This window comes from Sceloporus occidentalis, unplaced genomic scaffold (genome assembly GCF_023333645.1).
Source record: "Sceloporus occidentalis isolate IW3139 unplaced genomic scaffold, rSceOcc1.0.p SCAF_1, whole genome shotgun sequence".
NCBI classification, from domain to species: Eukaryota; Metazoa; Chordata; class Lepidosauria; order Squamata; family Phrynosomatidae; genus Sceloporus; species Sceloporus occidentalis.
Window position 1 is genome coordinate 6,081,500 of NW_028316981.1, and position 19,980 is coordinate 6,101,479.

Genomic DNA, 19,980 nt, shown 5'->3' on the forward strand with positions numbered 1-19,980 from the left:
CCCCCAAATGGGAAGCCATCTCTGCAAAAGGTCAGGGCGAGGTCACAGGGCATCTGCAAAAGAAGGAATGCCATCAATCAATCAATCAATCAATCAATCAATCAATCAATCAATCAAGATTTTTAAAAATTCAAACACTAATAGCATGGGCTCGTTCCCCATCTCCGCCGCCAGAGGGCGCCAGATACACGCACCCAGTTGGCAGGATAGGGAACCCCTTTAGTTCTTACCTTGCGCTGCCGAGTCCACTTAGCAACTGATGACGCAATTCCAGCCCTCTCTCGCCATTGGCTCAGAGAAAGGTATCTTGGGTTTAAGCCAACTTTAAGGGTTACAAAACCGCGGAGGCAGCAGCTGCAAAGGAAGGAGGAACCGAAGCAGGCTTTTTTATTATTATTATTTAACTTGCTACTGCCTTCCTTTTAGCACACTGAAAGGGCCTTTTGCACCCCCATTTTTTAGCATTAGATCAAGCTTTGCTAAGTGGGAAGGCCTTCCTTTCAGGAGGTTGCCAACTTTTTCCTCCAAGCAGAGCGCCTCTGCATTAAACTGCTGTAGAAAAAGGAGACATTCCACAGGGGAGTTCTCTTTCCCACTGTCTTGGTTGCCTCTTACAGCTGGGAACAACTGCACCAGTGATATATCTGCCTGGCTTGCAGTTGTCAAAGGCACAAATGCAGAAGAGAGGGAGGATTTCTTGGCTGCATCTACACTGGAGAAACAACGTGGTTTGGCACCGCTTTAATTGTCCTGGCTCAAGGCTATGGAATTCTGGGAGCTGGAGTTTGTTTCGGGCCCAGAGTGGCATTTCATTCTTCCCCCCTAAGTGCAGTACCTTACATTTCTCCATACTGCATTTCATTTTGTTAGCTTTGGCCCAGCTTTCTAGTCTATTCAGGTCATTTTGAATGTTGATCTTATCCTCTGGGGTATTTGCTACTCATCCTAATTTGGTGTCATCTACAAATTTGGTGAGTAGGCCCCTAATTGTGTCATCCAGGTCATAAAGATGGTCACTTCTCTCCAGGATGAAAAGGAGCCATTGCTGAGCACCCTTTGGCTTTGGCCAGTGAACCAGTTACAAATCCACATAACAGTTGCCTTGTCTAGCCCACATTCTAGAAGCTTGTTTGCAAGAATGTCATGGGGAACCCTGTCAAAGGCCTTCCTGAAATCAAGATATACTACATCCACAGCATTCCCTTCATCTACCAAGGTAGTAATTTTATCAAAGAAAGAGATCAGATTTGTCTGGCATGACTTCTTTCTCTGAAACCCATGTTGACTTTTTGTGATTATGAAATTATGTACTTAGAATACATAGGAGGAGATATCCAGATTATGCATACAGTGGAACCTCGGGATACGAAATACCCGGGTTACGAATTTTTCGGGACCCGAAAAAATCCAATTGGAAATAATTGTTCCGGGTTACGAACGTTTTTTCGGGTCCCGAAAAAACTTTTGGTGCTTTTTGCCGCGATTTTACACCAAATCGCGGCTTTTCCCCATTAGCGGCTATGGGGATTCGGCTTGCGAAAGCCGTTCGGGTTACGAAAGCGGCCGCGGAACGAATTATTTTCATAACCCGAGGCTCCACTGTATTATAGTTTCTTTATTCTTTCATCTTTCTTCTGGTTTCATTGGTTTAGTGATATATAATATAGTATACTATGTTGTTGTTGTTGTTGTGTGCCTTCAAGTTGTTTCTGACTTATAGAGACCTATCATGGGGTTTTCTTGACAAGTTTCTTCAGAGGGGGTTTGCCATTGCCTCCCTCTGAGGCTGAGAGTGAGTGACTTGCCCAAGGCCACCCAGTGGGTTTACATGGCTGAGCCAGGATTCGAAACCCAGTTTCTAGAGTCATAGTCCAATGCTCAAACCATGCCACCACACTGGCTCCCATAGTATATATAGTGATATATAATACAGTATATTGCTGGCAGTTCCCTTTTTACTACTGCCACAATCTTCACACAACCCGCTATCTACTTTACCAGGCATCAGTTGCATGAGGAGATCCAGTCTGTTGGTGATTAGAGCACAAATGAATGACGTTTCTATCAGATTTGGGAGTCAGCAAGGAGAAGTAACGTAATTAAGAATACTTAACTAAGTAGTTGTTAAGGATTCTGCCCACTTTATGGAGATCTAACTACTGTATATATTCAACTGTAAGTCAACCTTATGTATAAGTTGAGAGCAGGTAATGGGGCCAGAATTGTTAATTTTTATATGAGCCATGTATAAGTTGAGGGCAAAACTGAGTGGCATGCAGCAACGGATGTAAAGAATGAAGGAAAAGAAAATGATGCCAAAGAATGCTGCTATTTTCTTGTCCAAACATTCAGAAAGGCCAGAAGCAGCACCTCAGTGGAGAGAATAGAGGGGGTTGGTGCTTCTTTTAGGTTCTCCAGGGATGGATTAAGCTCCTCCTATCTTTTGCCACACAACATAGATGGAGATGTTAAGAGTTGAGTTAAGATACAACACTTGCACCAACCCAGGGTTTTTTTTTTGTTCAATTTTTGATCCAAATAGTATATACAGTATTTATTATCTGTAACAAGACCCCAGTTCTGGTATTCTTAAAAACTTGGATGATATACAAATAATCATCAAATGGGAATGACATTAAGCAAGACTTTGGCATGTGGTAGCGCTAATGTTAAAAGAATGGACAAGGCACAAGGCACAAGTATATTGCACTCACTACATTATGACATGTTCATTTGTTGCCCTACATTGCTACCTGCCATAGGCAAAGAAGAACATTACTCTGCCAGTGACTGTTTATGCTGTTCTGAAGTGGCATGGGATGGTGGCCTCTGTCATAATTCAAACTGACATACACATAAAAAGATTCTCTTATTCTCTAAAGGGAAACATCAGGACAATGAACAAATAAATAAATAAGGCCACAAATGAGACAACATTTCTAATAAAACATTTTAATTTAGACACACACACAAAAAACCTCACTTTTTTTTCTGTTCACATACATAACAATGGTTGTATCCTTTCATTCACACACGCAGAAAATAGATCTGGAGAATTCTTGGCATTTCTCGTAGTTCCTAAGGTCCAGCAGGTGACTTTAAGGTGCATATATATATATATACATAATACATACCAGTGCTGCTGAAATACACATCCTTTGGTACACTCAGCCATATTCCATACATACACCCAGACTCCATACATGGAGAGAAAGAAAGAGGGAGACTCTCTGCCTGCCCATTTAATTCAAATATATAATACAGGGTAGAAACAGCAACATTGGGATATATCTCCAAACTCCAGTCCATTGACAGTGTGTTGAACAGAGACCATGGTTTCCTGGCACACTCCACACATTTTGCCCACTTTGTCACATCTCTTTTCTGGTTCCCAGCTAGCATCACATTATATTCCAGGAATTCCTTCCACCATTCATATGGTCACTTACTCATTGTGACTTTAAGTTAAAACTGAACTTGTCACTTCATCGCCATACCCGCAGATTTTGCATCTCTATTATTATTCATACTCACAACCTGCCCATACATGGAGAGGAAGAAAGAGGGAGACTGTGCTTGAATGTCTGAACTGTGTAACTTTACCCCTCATAGACCTAAGGAGTGCATTTACACAAACAATATTATGATTCCTACGACAGGTCTTCCCTGAATACTCCACCCGGTTCCCCATGGACACAGACCATCATAGGGAACACCCAAACTGCCCATCCCTTGTCTCTGACTGGCTTGATTATTGACTACTGTAATTCTTTTAATTTTGAATCCTTTTAATTCTTTGATTGTTTAATAAGATTTTATTGTAGTATGGAGGGGAGGGAGGGTATTAATGGGATGTATTTTAACTGTATGTTGTATTTTATACTGTGCTTTACCTGATGCTGTAAGCTGTCTTGATCTTCTGGGAGAGGCTGCATATAAATATATTATTATTATTATTATTATTATTATTATTATTATTATTTATTAGAGGATGATGTCAAAGGGGACAGGGTGTTTCTTTAGCCTTGTCTGAATTTTGTGAAAGGGATAATTCCTGAATGATGATATCCATTCTGTTGTCCTTGTCAGCTCATTGCAGAATGGTAATGAAGGGGAAACTAACATGGCTTTGCATGGGGCTGGCCCAGAAAAATGATTGTATCCCATCTAAAGCGTGTGTCAAGAATTTCTTCCAGAAGAATAAACTGACACTGTGAAAGTTGTTTGGTATATCTCATTCCTTAGAAGGCCAAAGGGCTGGGGAATGGTTGTTTACCTTACAGGCAGCGGTACATGACCAACTGGCATCTAGAAGACAAAATGTCTATTGCATTCATTAGCATGATGACATTTTCCTTGAAGTAGTGACTTTGCAACACTAACAAACTATATTAGAGCATAAGAGCTTACGGCTCAGGGCTCCCATCCTTTTTGGATTCCACTCCATCAGGGTAGGAGACAGAAATGCATTTCTTTCCCTAAAGTTGGCTCCTTGATTCACCAGACCTGGTCTTCTTATTTCTCATAGAATTAAGCGAAAGAAAGTCCCCTTCAATAGGTAAGGTCCTGGACCCTAGACCAAGATGCTCCACTGTTTTGCTGCCATTATACAGGCCCATTTGCCACTTTGGGGACACCGTTGCATCCTCCCCCGTTGGTCCCGTTCTGTTGCCTCTGCACCAGCTGCCAATAGGCTCCCTTCTTCTCCATTAGCTCCTCATGGGTCCCTTTCTCCTGGATTTCTCCCTCTTCCATGACCAAAATGAGATCTGCATGTTCCACACTGTGGAGGCGGTGAGAAATAAGCAGCACAGAACGTCTGTTACGGGCCTTCCCTTCATAAATCTCTTTTTCCACCTGAAATGGACAAATGGGGAAAAGCTTCCATTGAGTGCACTCAGCCTCAGTCTTTCCTGCTTCTACTGACTGTACCCTTTGGAACAAAAAACATTCTGCCCAGTTCCTCTCCATTCCCCTGGGCATTCTTCATTCCCCTCCCCCTCCTTTTAAAGATGGGGACAAATTTGCCCTACTCCAGTCTGCCAGAACTTGTCCTGTTCTCCAGAAATTCTTAAAGATTATTGCCAGTGGCTCTGAGATTACTTCTGTTAGTTCTTTTAATACCATTGGGTGTGGTTCATCTGACCCTGGAGACTTGAATTTGTTTAGTTTAACCAGCTATTCCTATACTACGTATTCTGTGCTGCATTTCCCCGACTGCACTATCTGATTCATATTCCTTAGGATGAGCACCCTTTTCCCTTTTGTGAGAAGACTGAGGCAAAGAAGGTATTGAATAGTTCTGCCTTTTTTTTGTCCCCTGTTAGCATTTCACCATGTTCTCCACCATTTCCTTCTTCTTCCTTTTGCTACAGACATACCCCCCAAAAGCTCTTTTTATTGTTCTTAACCTCTCTAGCAAGCTTGAGCTCGTTCTGCCCAGAACATTTTCCAAAACATTTTGGGATGTTCAAATACTGAGAGGTGATTATGAAAAAAGTCTTGCTGCTTCATTATTCTTCCTGGGAGGGTTTTCCAGCTATTGGAAGACATGTTTTTCAACCAGGAAATAAAATATTGAAGAATATTCTTTCAACCCCTAAAATGCCCTCATGATTACAATGGTGGTGGGGGCAGAGGGAAGCGCTGGGCTCCCAAAAACTGGCAGGAAGGCATGTTGTCCATTCCTGCTCTCTGCCAATCCCACCTCACCTAACTCACCTCCTGCTGACTTTCTGTGTCGAGGGCACTGGTGGCATCATCCAGGATCAGCACTCTGGGATCTCTGATCAAAGCCCGAGCGATGGCAACCCCTTGCCTCTGTCCTCCAGAAATCTGGCTTCCTGTTTCTCCAGCATCTGGAAAAAGGAAAATGCTCTGCAGTCAAGTCAGACTCCTTCAGATCCATTCTCATGTTACATCCTGGCAGAAGCATCTGAGGCTGGGATTCTGGATCAAGCAGGTGGAGCATAATGCTTTGCTTGTATATTATGTCCATCTCATTATTGTTGTTTACTGGCCTGGGCAGGAAGAGAGCAGTGGAGATGACATAGTAATAATGGATGCTTCCCACACCACTGAGGAAAGGCTACACAAACAGGAAAATGGTGACAGGAATGCCAGGAAAGAAAACAAAGCAGGTGACACCTCCAGACCAGCCCCTTTAACATTGGCCCTCCCATCCCAAAATACCCGAATGGACACCCGACATCCCCATTAATTTACCCCAGATTGGACACGGTCCCTGGCAAAAGAATCTCTGGAAAAGTAGTGTCAGGATAACCCGGGTTATCCACTGCTGATTCAGGTTTACGCTAGAGAAATCGATCAAAGTAGGATCAAACGCGAGTTCAAATGGGAACTATGTTCATATAATCCGATTCTTGATTCACTTTATAGCCCAGGAATGGGGCCCAAATCTCTTGTTTGTCTTTCTGTCCCTGCTGGTAAGCAGCAGCAGCAGCAGCAGCACTGATGCCCCATACCTGGGGCTTGACAGCTGCCAGAGTAGAGGATATTGGGGGCAGGGCATAAAGGGCTAGAAAATATATGCAAGAGTTACATACACATAAGCCACTAACTTATCTGTTGCAATTCAAAGTGTTGCTTTTGATGCAGAAATTCCTAATTTACAGAAATTTGGGGGACTGATAAATTCCTAATTTATGCTGCTCAGGGTCTGCATAGCTTTCCCCCTCTCTTACATGCCATCATAGTAACTCAGCAACACCTTCAGCATCCCATCCTCTAGGAGCCCTGGTGGCAAATTGGTTAAATGCCTGTAATGCAGCCATTCATTGCAAGTTTAATACCAGACAGGGTGCAAACTCACCTCAGGCTTGCATCCTTCCAAGGTTGCTAAAATGAGTACCCAACTTGTTGGGGGCAGTGTGAGACAACAGATCACAGGCCTTATGAGAAGTCAGCTTCATTGTCTAGTTAGCCTGAGGCGGCCAGGGGAGGGGGGAGGCAATGCTTGTGAGCCACATACAGCCTTCAGGACCCACAGAATTTCCTCCAAATTCCTTCTACATTTTGCCCCCCACAACTAGCAAAGCTTCTGGGGAGCTTGTCATATAATCCCATATTCCCCTGCCTGAAAAGGTCTTTTTTAGAGACCAGAAGTGATCAGGCCTTTTTAAAAGAGGAGTGAGATTATGTTTACATAGCAAAGTGTTGTCCCAGAAGTTTGAGAGTGCAGTCTGCCATTTTGGGAGGCAATCTGTATGAGGCATTAGCTAGTGTGGAACCCTCCAAGGTGTGAAGCAGAAGGAAAATGGCACCCAGAACCTTAAAGGTTTCCCACTCCCTAGATAGCTCAATACAGCCTCCTCTTGACTATCAGCAGCTCTCCAGATCTCTGGCACAAAACCTTCCCATGGTTTGTTATATGGGTCTTTCCTTTTTCTTTTTTAGCTGGGGATATCAGGATGGGAGATGGGACTTGCAGCTTTCTGCAGGTGTTTCATCCTTGAGCTAGAGTCCTGTGATCAGAGAAGGATCGGATGGGCCACTGGAAGGAAGAGTCTTGTACCTGTGTCGTAGCCATGGCTCAGTCGGGTAACAAACCGATGGGCTCCTACTCGCCGGGCTGCCTGTGCCACCTCTTCCCGGCTCCGCTCCACCAAGCCATAAGCGATGTTTTCATGTAAGGACCGAGCAAAAAGCACTGGCCTTTGGCTCACCAGCACCACCTGCAGGAAGGGCAGAAGGGTAAAAAGGATCTAGAGGGCTATTTTATTCCCTACCAATGCCAGGAAAAACCCAATCATGAGAGTGGACACAGGAAGGGAATAACAAAGAGGAATAATTGAAGAAAGAGAGAACAAGGGAGCAAGGCAAAGGCTTCAGAACAGTAGTGGACAATTGCTTCTATGTCACTATGTGTGTTGTGTGCCTTCAAGTCATTTCCAATTTATGGCGACTATATCGTGGAGTTTTCTTGTTCAGAGGTTTGCCATTGCTTTCCCCTGAGGCTGAGAGCATGTGACTTGCCCAAGGTCACCCAGTGGGTTTCATGACCAAGCTGAGAATTGAATCCTCATCTCCAGAGTTGTAGTCCAGCACTCAAACCATTATGCCACACTGGCTCTCAAATAATATTTTTGCCAGCATTAATGGAAATAGAAACATAGTTTCCAAGCAAAGGAAATATAATAGTTCCACTATATTCTGCACTGGTCAGGCCTCATCTGGACTACTGTGTTGAGTTCTGCGTACCTCATTTTAAGAAGAATGTAGACATGTTGGAGCTGGTCCGGAGAAGGGAGACGACGATGTTACAAGGCATGGAGAATGAAACGTATAAGGAAAGGTTGAAAGAGTTGGGCATGTTCAGCCTGGTGAAGAGAAGACTGAAGGCAGGTTGACATGATTGCCCTCTTTAAATATCTTAAGGGCTGTCACAGAGAGGAGGGCGCAGGTCTGTTCTCTGCTGCACCAAAGAGTGGGACCAAGTCTAGTGGTTTTAAGTTACAGGACAGGAGATTTTGTTTGAATGTTAGAAGGAGCATTTTGACATTTAAGAATGGTTCTGCAATGGAACCAACTGCCTAGGGAAATGATGGGGCCTCTTTCTCCAGACGTCTTCAGAAAGAGCCTGGACAGCAACCTACTGGGGATGCTCTAGCTGGAAATCTGAACTGAGAATTGGACTCATTGGTCCATGAGGCCCTTTCCAACTCCTGGATTATATGCTGGTGCATCCGCATCAGGTTTAAGTCTAAACTTTCAAACAACCTCAAGGCCTATATATGGGACCAGTAACAGCACTGTTTTCCTGAGAGTAAGGCCTCACCTTTTGGCGCAGGAAATGATGCTCGTATTCTCTCAGGTTCCTGCCATCCAGCAACACTTGGCCTTTCTGGGGCTCATAAAACCATTCCAGCAGGGCCACAACGGTGCTTTTTCCGGACCCCGAGGGGCCCACGAGGGCCGTTACTGTGCCAGGACACAGCTCCAGGGACACTCCCTGTGAGAAACAGACAGTGTAAGTTGGGGAGAAGGAACTCTTTTGTCAAACAAATCCAGCCATTTTAGGCCTTGGACTTCACATCTTTTCATCTGGGAGATGCTCTTTAGGTGAGATGGGCAGAAATCATGCAGCCCTCCAGATACTGTTGAACTGCAGTGCTTAGCAATCCTCACCACTAGCTGGGAGCTGCAGTCTAAGAACACCTAGGGGTTTAATACACTTTGTATTATGTCACTCACTCCAATTTAATTTGATTCTTATTTCATTTTATGTTTATCTCACCTTTCTCCTGATCCAAAGTGACCACAGTGGGTCAACAAAAAAGTACATGAATTAAATATTCGTAATCAAAAATTTTTTTAAATATGGTCATTTAATTCTTTAAAAAATAATTTGATTATGAATGTTTAATTCATGTACTTTGTGTTGACTCACCATGGCCATGAAGTAGCAGTCCCACTGAGGGTATGGGAAGTTGCACTTTTTTAAGCATTCTTGTCACATTTTAAATTGTTTTTTCCATTAATAGTATAGATGTGTTAATATGGTAGTTTACTTAATTCTTAAAAACATCAATAATGTTAATGCAAAAATCAATTTAAAATGTGACAGGAATGCTTTAAAAAAAGTGCAGTTCCCCACACTCCTCAGTGGGATTGCCACCTCATGGCTGTTTCCCATTTGCTTACGTTCCTCTCGAAGCTCAATCCACCTTCACACCCAGTTTCCTTTTCAGCTCATACTGAGGAAAAGACATATTTCTCTTCCTATTCACTTCCTTGTCACCTTTGATTCCTCACCATTCTGGCTATGCCCCACATTACCTTCAAGACAAAGGAATTGTCCCGGTCAGGGTAGGAGAAAGAAACATCCTTCAGCACCACGTGTCCCTGTAAATCCTGGGGGGCCAACTTGCCAGAAGGGCTGATCTTGGGCATCCGGTCGATGTATTCGAAAACCTTTGCAGAGGAGCCTATCGCCTTCTGAACATTGGGGTACACTTGGAGGAGGACCTAGAGAGGAAAAGGACATAGATGTTCTGTGAGGAAGAAAATATTTGTGGGGGGGGGGCAAAAAGGGGGAAACACCAGGCACAGGTGGATCTTAGAAAAAAAATTAAGCAGTTAAAATTATAGTTACTACATCATAGTTAAACGTTCTAGTTATAAGTTCTAGTACTAAGATGCCCGTAAAAGTAATTAAGTTCGTTGTTGTGTGCCTTCCAAGTCATTTCCAACTTAGGGCGACCTTAAGGCGACCCTGTCATAGAATTTGCTTGGCAGGTTTCTTCAGAGGGGGTTTGTCATTGCCATCCTTTGAGGATGAGTGTGTGACTTGCCCAGGGTCACCTAGTGAGTTTTGTGGATGAACAGGAATTCGCACCCTGTTGGGCATAGTCAAATGCTCAAACCACTATACCATGCTGGATTTCACATTATAGATACAGTGGTGCCTCGGGTTACGAAATTAATTCGTTCCGCTGTCAATTTCGTAACCCGAAAGGCTTTCGCAAGCCGAATCCCCATAGCCGCTAATGGGGAAAAGCCGCGATTTGGTGTGAAATCGCGCAGAAAAGCACCAAAAGTTTTTTCGTAACCCGAAAAAACTTTCGTAACCCGGAACAATGTTTGCCTATGGGATTTTTTCGGATCCCGAAAAATTCGTAACCTGGGTAATTCGTATCCCGAGGTACCACTGTATTTTGAAAGGAATCATTTACTTTGCCTTTCAAAAGTAATAAAAATAGTATTTTCCCCTAAAAACAACAACACATTGATTGCTTTACATTGCACAACAGAAGTTAGCACATGAACCGTGTGATATTCCTCCTCCACCATTCAGTGAGGTTATACTCTTGTAAATGTAAAGGCAACTAAAATATTATTGTAAGATAGCAAAAGTAGGGAAGTCATGCCTTGATAAACCAAAAGGAGGGAAGTAATGTCTTGATAGGTTAGAACTGTAATGGAACTTTTTTTAGTTACTAAACAGCTAAAACTTTTAAGCTGCTAAAAGTTTTTTTGGTTGAAAGGGAATTATGTCATTACAAGTAAATAGTTACTTTTGAGTTCTGGTTACATTTTCTTAAAATGTCCCTCCTTCATGTCTCGCTCACTGGCTTACCCGCACCGCTGTGGAGAACTCCATTTCGTACAGGACAAAGGTAACAAGAGCGCCGGTGCTCACGTGCCCCAGCGTGACAAGATGGCCACCATAATACAAGATGCCAATTTTGAGAGCCAGTCCTGAGAGCTACAGGGAAGAAAATTAAGGTTTAGCCTCAAATTTTTCTCCTGGGATCCCAGATAACATCACACCATTCTCCTTCATTTTGTAAGGATGGGGAACATCTCTCTTCCTGAGGACACAGAACCTACGTTGCTAGTCCACATGGAGGCAGCATAGGCCACAGCTTCCCTCTGGTTGAGCTTGTAGGTCTCCTGAAGCTTCTCCTCGTAGCACCGAGATGCCCCGTCCTCATTAGCGAAGCTGCGGATGGTGGAGATGGCTTGGAAGTTCTCCACAGCCACCTCATTGGCCTTGGCAAGGGATTCCTGGACCTCCCGTGACAGGTTCTGGAAGGGAAGAATCAATGGATTGGGACTTGGTAAACAATTAGCAACATTAAAAGTATAACTTTAAATTACAATATCATACTCACAGCCTAAATGCATTTACATGTACATTGTTTCAAATGGTTACAGTGAAAATTTGGTAAGATGTGATGCTTTAAATTTTTTTGTTTAAATAACATAAAATTTAAATGTAATTTTTTTGATTTAATTTTTACATTTCTTATTTTAAAAAAAGTAAGGCCTGTCCTTTCTCCTTCCACTGAGCCTTACCCCACTCACTCTATTTCTTTCCATTGAGCCTCACCTACTCACCCCCCGCCCCCCCCCCCCACACACACTAAGGGACATAGGCAAAAACACCTCATTTCTGTAGTGTCACTCTGCCAGGGTGTCACTTGGTGCAATCCACACACCCCTAGTGACACCCCTGCATCCAAGCTCCTTCCAGTTCCCCCACCCCTAATTTCTTTAAAAAATCATCATGATACTTCTATATTTCTCTATTTTCATTAAAGTCCTTCTCAGGAAGTGAAACAACATCACCTCCTATTGTCATTTTGGGAAGAACTCCAAGAAATATACAGTCAGCCCTTCGTATCCACAGGGGATCTATTCCTCACACACACCCTATGGATACGAAAAAAGCGGGACCTACAGTCCCGTTGTCCCCAATGACAGTGCAACATGCATATGGTCATTCACACACTGCCATTAGAAGGCTTGCCATCCACAAATGCTCAAATGCACTGTGGCAAGACCCCACAGTAGAAACATTTGGGAGCACTATTAGTGGAATGGAACCTGTAGAGGATTGGAGGGGAGAAAATTGGCCGATGCCTCCACCCCACCAATGACATTGCCCACCCCTGGACTAAGCAGGGGGGTGAGGTGTGGGGTGGTGTGTGTGTGTGTGTGTGTGTGTCCTCCTAAAGACAGGTTCACAGCACACATTTATAGCACTATGATTACACTTTAAAGATTCTGTCCTAAACCTCAAATCCCAGAACTCCATAGAGCATTTAAATCCTTAGCCAAAGGGCTCTATTGCCTCATGCAACCAAAAATCTCAGGATTCCATAGGATCATAGAATTGGAAGATACCACAAGAGCCATCCAGTCCAACCCCCTGCCATTCAGAAACTCTCAAGCAAACCATCTCCAACAGATGGACATCCAGCCTCTCCTTAAAGACCTCCAAAGAAGGAGACTCTATCACCCTCGGAGGGAGTGCATTTCACTGTCGAACAGCCCTTACTGTCAGGAAGTTCCTCCTAATGTTGAGGTGGAATCTCTTTTCCTGGAGCTTGTGGGTCCTGTTCTCTGGAGCAGAAGAAAACAAGCTTGCTCCATCCTCAATGTGACATCCCTTCAGATATTTAAATAGGGCTATCATATCACCTCAACCTTCTCTTCTCCAGGCTAAACATCCCCAGCTCCCTAAGTGGTTTGTCATAGGGCATGGATGTTGCTGTGGTAGTTAAAGAAGAATCATACAGTTATATAACTAAGTAGTGTGAAAGTTCCCAGTATGTTGAATTTGAATGGCTCTTGAGGTTAAGGCTATGACACCCACGCATCTGTCTAGGTACCTGGTAAAATCTCCCAGAGAGCTTTGGCACTAGGAGGATGAAGGGAAGGGCCACAGTGACGAACAAGGCCAGAGGCACTGACAGCCACAGCATCGTGCCGTAGAGGAAAAGACCCCGCATAAGGTACCACATCAACAGGCTCAGGTCCCCGCTGAGGGCTTCGCTCATGGCATCTGTGTCAGATGTCACACGGGAAGTGAGGTCCCCTGTGAGGAAGAAAAGAGACAGTCAAGTAACAGTTGTGAATAAAGATGAGGAAAGACACAATGATAACTTTTTTTCCTTCCCAGTTGCCTTGATTTTTTCTTCACAATGAGATTCACCATTATTCCATCAACCTGTTCCCTCTTTATTCCCTCCACATGCACCAAGCTCCTTCTGCGATCTGCCCCACGTTTCTCCCACAACCCCTTTGAACCATCTTCTGGGCATCCCACACATCTTGCTTTCCCTCATGCCAGTGGTATCACTAGGGTTGGTGTCACCTCATTGTGGTAATTCATGCTGTTTTAGAGTCATAGAGTGGGCAGAGACCTCAAAGGTTCATCCAGTCCAACCCTAGTCTGCCATGGAATAACACAGAATCAAAGCATCATCAACACATGGCCATCCAGACTTTGTTTAAAGACCTCCAAAGAAGGAGACGCCACCTCTCCGAGGGAGTGAGCTCCACTGTCAAACAGCTCTTGCTGTCAGGAAGGTCCTCCTAATGTTGAGGTGGAATCTCTTTTCCTGTCACCTCCAAGCTGCCTGGCGCACACCCCCAGTCACTCTCCCCCACTAACCAGTGTACCTCTGTCACCCATAAGTTGCATCTGCTTATGGGGATAGAGTACTGCTGCTGCCTGGCAGCACTACCTGAGTCTAGCAGGGCTACGGGCCAGGATGGAAAAAAGAGACGATGGCAGCAGGGGAGACCAGGGATGCCTTTCCATCCCCTCTTTTCCCTGCCTAGGCAGCAGTCCCATCAGACCTGGAAGGTGTTGCCAGGTGACAGTAGCACCCCATCCTCACCAGCGGCTGCATTAGACTACCTTGCCCTCCATTCCTGCCCACTGCCCTGCTCTGTGCTCCCTGTCCCAGAAGGAAGCATGGGGCAGGGCCGTGAAAAGGAAGGGAGGACAAGGCAGCAGCAGTGTACCAAGCATCTGGGAAAGATGCTGCTGCAATCTGGCAACCCCTTTGGATCTAGTGGATATGCTGGTTGGGAGGGAAGGGGAGGTGATGGTGGCAGGAATGACCACAGACTCCTTTCCTTTTGCAGAAGAGGAGGAGTCAGTGGTCACCACTGATGCCATGGCACCTCCCTTTCTTGTCCCAGCCAGCAGCCTTGCCAGACCCAAAGAGGGCTACCAGGTAGCACCAGCACCCCACCCTCCCCAGTGGCCACAGCCAATGGATGGCAGAGGTACCCTGGCTGGCAGATGGGGGTCTTGGGATTGACAGTGAATGACCACTTCACTAAGTGTTCACCCCACCTGAGATATCACCCAGTGCAGTCCACACACCTCTATTGACACCCTTGCCTCATGTATGATATGGACATGTTAATTTGCCTGGCAAAAAGCGGGATAGAATTTTTTTTAAAAATTATTATTATTATTATTATTATTATTATTATTATTATTATTACACAATAATTTTAGTCATTACCTATTATTTAGTTATTAGTTATTTTATTATATTATTTATTTGTTAGTTATTGTATATTTTTAAAGTGCCAAACAATTGTTACTCAGTGCCTTTTGTCCCAAAGCAACATATCCCCAATGCATTCCTAGCATGTTATTTTAGTTGCGTTTCACATTATGTTTAAACACACTGAAAAGTGCTTAATATGGACACAAACCTATCAAAAGGAATACCCAAAACCAATGTCTGACAAGGCAAGAAGAAAATTCATACAGCAAAATTTTGAAATTATGTGGTTCCTTATTATTACATTTCTTTCAGCAACAAGCTTTGCCCATGGACCTCCATTGAAACACGTATTATTTTGGAGTGTAACTTGATCTTAGTTTTTGCAATTAAGTTTAACTGGACTGGCTTTGTATCTATATTTTTTATTACTAATAACACCATGTGATGTATAAAACAACCAAGAAGTCATTGACTTTTTTATTTAATAGGGTATCGATTTATTAGTTATGCAAATAGGAAAGCTCAATTTTTCCCCACTTTGCAGATTGAATCATTTTCAGTTACAGCAGAATCACTACACAACTCAAGAATCAGAATCAGAATCATTTTTACTCTTCCTCTTCTCATTTTGGTTTTTAGAGAGATACTTCAGCATGAGTCTAGTAACTGTGACGGATCTGATATGCATGTAGTCTACATGGATCTTTTATCTTGCATGCTCCCTTGGGTTAGAATTTTCAGGTGTCAGTAGTTTTAATGAACTGTTATCCTAAAATTGCTGATCAAATAAAAATATTTTGATAAGAAAAACAGTGCCCAGTGGGAAATTATTTTTTTTAAATGTGTCTAAAATTTATTTAAAAAACGTAAGAAAAAAGATCTACATTTTAAGAGAAACAGTAATCAGAGTAGATTTTAAAAAAAGAAAAAAGAAAATGTGTTAACAGTTTTTATGCTACTTTTTAGCAATAAAACAGGCCTGTGGGCAGCCATTTCAGGCTTTCAATCTCAAAAAAGAATTCAAGAAAAAGAATCATGGATAAACAACAGATTCGGGGAGATGGCCCATATGAGTTTAAGGGATGACCACGAATTAGATGCTTTACCTGTTCGGTTAGCATGGAAGAACCCAATCTCCTGACGCAGGATGGATCTGAAAATGGTGCTCTGCAGCCGGGTGTGGAACCGGTTCATGGTGGTGTTGTAGAGGCAGTCACAGACAAACTCTGCCACAGCACTGCGGGCATGTGGAAAAGTCATTTGGAAAGTCTCTGGTCATCAGCACTCCAACTATCTTCTTCCCCCCACCCCCCACCATCACCAAATATTCATCCTGCCCTCCCAGTAGTTCTCCCACAGTCATCTTCCTTGCTGCTTACCTGCCCACAGTGAAAAGAGACATCAGCCACAGGGCTTTCTTGAAGGAGGACGTGCCGGCTTCAGTCACAATCCAGTCGGTCACACGTCCCATGTAATAAGGGATGGCCATCTCCCCTGTGATGCACAAAGAGAAAGGCCTCAGGACTCCTGGGTGCTTTGGAATCATAGAATCATAGAGTTGGAAGAGATCACAAGGGCCATCCAGTCCAACCCCTGCCATGCAGGAACTCTCAATCAAAGCATACTCAACAGATGGCCATCCAGGAAGGGGACCGGGACCCTCGAACGCTAGAACCTGAGCCACTTATCAGGCTGGCCAAGGGTTAGAAGGTTGCAGTTGGGAGCAGGCCTGCTTTTCGAAAAGTTACAAGTACATAAAAAATTAAATAGCCATATGTATGATAGGTTGAATATTCCACAAAATTTAAAAAATATGTCTTCATTAGGAATGATTAAATTCATTAGAAATACGCACACTAATTATGAACAAATAACATCCACACATATTTGACACACACAAACACACACACACACATATGAATTACATGAATCATCATCATCATCTTAAACATATTCAGAACCAGAGTGGTAAAGGACACCAGGTTTTGAATCCCTGTTTGGCCATTCTCTCAGCCTCAGGGCAAGGCGACATCAAACCACACTCAGAACAAACTGTGCCATGAAACTTCACCTTGGGGTTGCCATAAGTTGGAAATGATTTGAAGGCACATAACAGCAGTTGATATTAAATTAAAAGCAATCAAGTTATTATAATATTGATGATACCATTGATTGCTATCAGTATTTTCCTTCAAGTTATTTCCCAATTATGGCACCCCAAAGGTGAACCTCTCATGGGATTTTCTTGGCAAGATTTCTTCAGAGGACATTTGCCATTGCCTTCCCCTGAAGCATGCGTCTTGCCCAAGGTCACCCAGTGGGTTTCATGGCCGAGTTGAGAATCAAACCCCGATCTCTAGAATTGTAGTCCAACACTAATGGTCTGTAAATTGCAAAGGAAATTTATTTTCTTAAAACTAAAATTCTGGACATTTATTGGCATTCCCAAACTTAACAGTCAGTATTTAAAAACAATTAGCATTTTAGGCATTTAGCAGCCTGTAAACCAGAATGTGATTTTTTAAAAAAAAATCTGTATATGTCACAATTTGCAAACTGTGTTGTCAATTTTTTAAAAAAACTCTAATGGGTCACAGTTCTTGGGAGGTCGCATGTGGCCTGTGGCCTATTCTTGTTGTGGTGACCTGAGGGTGAATCTACCACTGGGTTTTCTTGGCAAGTTTCTTCAGAGGTGGTTTGCCACTGCCGTCCTCTGAGGCTGAGAGAGTGTGACTTGCCCAAGGTCACCCAGTGGGTTTCCATGGCTGAGCGGAGCTTCAAACCCTATTCTCCAGAGTCCTAGTCCAATGCTCAAACCACTATGCCCTGCTGGCTCTCACTTATCATCCTTCCGCCTCTGATCAATGTTGATACTCCAGTGAGGATGCTGAGCTAGATCTTGAAGACCACCAAGCTCCACTTGAAGGGGGCTGAGGTTAGGGGGAGGCTAAAGTAGGACCCCTAACTCCACACACCTGCATGGCTACTCACCCAAGGATGAAGCCACAAGGAGGCCTGCGATGGCCACGAACCTCAGCGCCTCTGGCCTCATGCTCGAGACAAGGCGTACGAAGGATGCTGAGGGTCTCTCCTTCGCCACCGCTCCCCCTTGGGGAAGAAGGTGATGCCAAAGGAAGGCAACTGCCCCCACAATGCCATAGTTGAGGACAAACACATCAGCTCTGCCCCAGCTGTGAGTCAGTTCTAGGGTGTCCCCTTTGGGAAGGAGCATGTGCTGCAGGGTGGCATAGCAGGGTATCAGAAAGCTGAGGAGGGCAGCTGAGGTGAAGAGGGCATCTTGAAGGGCACAAGGCAATCTGTTCCTGAGGCAGGTGATGGCATAAGCTGAGAGGGTCAGCGTGGCCCACCGCCCCAGGGCAAGGGCCCAGGAAAATGCCAAGGGGTTCCATCCAGGGGGTCTCAGCCTTTGCCAGGCCAGGCGGAGGGCAAGGAAGTCTAGAAGTGCCACCAGGAGGATCCCAAGACAGGGCACCAGGGGCTTCATCAGGCTCTGAAAGAGACCTCTAGGCCAAAGCCAGAGATGATGATGATGATGATGATGATGATGATGATGATGATGATGATGGGTCCAAGAGAAGGAGCCCAAGTTGTTTTGCTGCAGCAAAACAGGCTCTTCCTTCCTTCCTTAGGCTTCAAAGTTCCTCCAAAAGGACATCCTTGAATTTTCTCATTAATAAAAAGATGCGAAGAGATGTTTCCAAGGAAGCAGAAAGTTCTGCAATGAAGGGCAGTGTAGGGAGGCTGCTCGGTGTGTCAAGTCCAGCAGGGCTTCTGGGTCCTTTTGCAAAGGAGAAGCCACTGAAAAAGGTTGGGGCGCGCCCTCTGGCGGCCACCTCCCTCAACTGCGCCTCTGTGCCAAGCTAAGGCAAAGTAGAAGACTTTCTTAGAATCGGAATAAAAAGTGGATCTGAAGAGAGGAGGGGAAAAGGAGCGGGGGATGGAATCTGGGTGCCTTTTTTATTCCTTGCTCGGCCCTCCACTGGAGCCATAAACCATTTCTTCTCTGGAAATCCCCTCCACCGGTTTGTGTTCTTCCTGCAAGAGATGTGCTTTCCCAGAATCTGAAAGTGAAACCATCCGTTTGAAAGAGGGAGAGGCTGAAAGGGAGGGCAGCCCAGGAGGGGAAAGGAGATGCCCAGCCTTGGTTTTCCCCTAAGAGCAACTCTGCCTGTAGAGACAAGTGGGGGTTTCCCAGCCAGGCAAAACATGCACAAAGCTGGAAGGGATCCCAAGGGTCATCTAGTCCAACCCATGCCTGGGAAGGCATCTGCAGCTGATCCAGGAATCCATTCCAATCCCCAAGGAGTCAGCCTTCCTGGGAGTCTGGGGACTTGTTGCTCTCTGTTTGTCCTGCCTTATAGGGTCGTTTGTGACTCTAAAGGGTGGGGAGAGGAGAGCCCTCAACTCCTTGGAAGGAAGGGAGAAAGTGCATGGAAAAGGCCAACAGAATACTGTGTCCTTTAAAAATTTTCTCTTGGTCTTTGTAATAAACCCGGTAAATTTTGCATGAGGTACCAGTTGGCATGGACTGTTGCTGGTAATTTCTTCATGATTGAATTGTATGGTGTGAAAGGGAACTAGGAGTCCTAGTAGGCCACAAGTTGAATACGAGTCAACACTGTGATGTGGCAGTGATAAAGGCCAATGCAATTCTAGGCAGCATCAATAACATTATAGTGTCTAGATCAAGGAAAGTAATAGTGCCACTATATTCTGCTCTGGTCAGGCCCCACCTGGAATATTGTGTCCAGTTGCGGGCACCACAATTTAAAAAGGACATTGAGAAACTGGAGCATGTCCAAAGGAGGGAGACTAAAATGGTGAAGGGTCTGGAAACCATGCCCTATAAGGAACGACTAAGGGAGCTGGGGATGTTTAGCCTGGAGAAGAGAAGGTTAAGAGGCGATATGATAGCCCTGTTTAAATATTTGAAGGGATGTCATATTAGGAGGGAGCAAGTTTGTTTTCTGCTGCTCCAGAGAACAGGATCTGGAACAATGGATGCAAGCTACAGGAAAAGAGATTCCACCTCAACATTAGGAGGAACTTCCTGACAGTAAGGGCTGTTCGACAGTGGAATGCACTTCCTCGGAAGGTGATAGAGTCTCCTTCCTTGGAGGTCTTTAAACAGAGGCTGGATGGCCATCTGTCAGGGATGCTTTGATTTGGATTTCCTGCA

The 19,980-nt window shown here is 44.4% G+C and overlaps 1 protein-coding gene across 1 annotated transcript; it reads right to left on the reverse strand.

Moving 5' to 3' along the window:
* Positions 1-2,936: 2,936 nt before the first annotated feature.
* On the reverse strand, positions 2,937-18,532 carry LOC149320502 (antigen peptide transporter 1-like). The gene is made up of 11 exons (XM_089500875.1): positions 17,772-18,532; positions 16,160-16,274; positions 15,887-16,017; positions 13,140-13,345; positions 11,353-11,550; positions 11,099-11,227; positions 9,799-9,987; positions 8,798-8,971; positions 7,535-7,694; positions 5,722-5,858; positions 2,937-4,857 (listed from the first exon to the last, which is right to left on the reverse strand). The coding sequence occupies exons 1-11, from the start codon at positions 18,283-18,285 to the stop codon at positions 4,606-4,608; spliced, it is 2,205 nt and encodes a 734-aa protein (XP_089357001.1). The 5' UTR covers positions 18,286-18,532; the 3' UTR covers positions 2,937-4,605.
* Between the last annotated feature and the right edge of the window lie 1,448 nt (positions 18,533-19,980).

Coding starts and splice junctions, on each gene's coding strand:
- LOC149320502 (XM_089500875.1), bottom strand. CDS start 18,285: ATGAAGCCCCTGGTGCCCTGTCTTGGGATCCTCCTGGTGGCACTTCTA. Junction 16,275..17,771: donor CCTTGTGGCTTCATCCTTGG/GTGAGTAGCCAT, acceptor TGTGCATCACAG/GGGAGATGGCCATCCCTTAT. Junction 5,859..7,534: donor GAGCCATGGCTACGACACAG/GTACAAGACTCT, acceptor TCCTTTTTCCAG/ATGCTGGAGAAACAGGAAGC.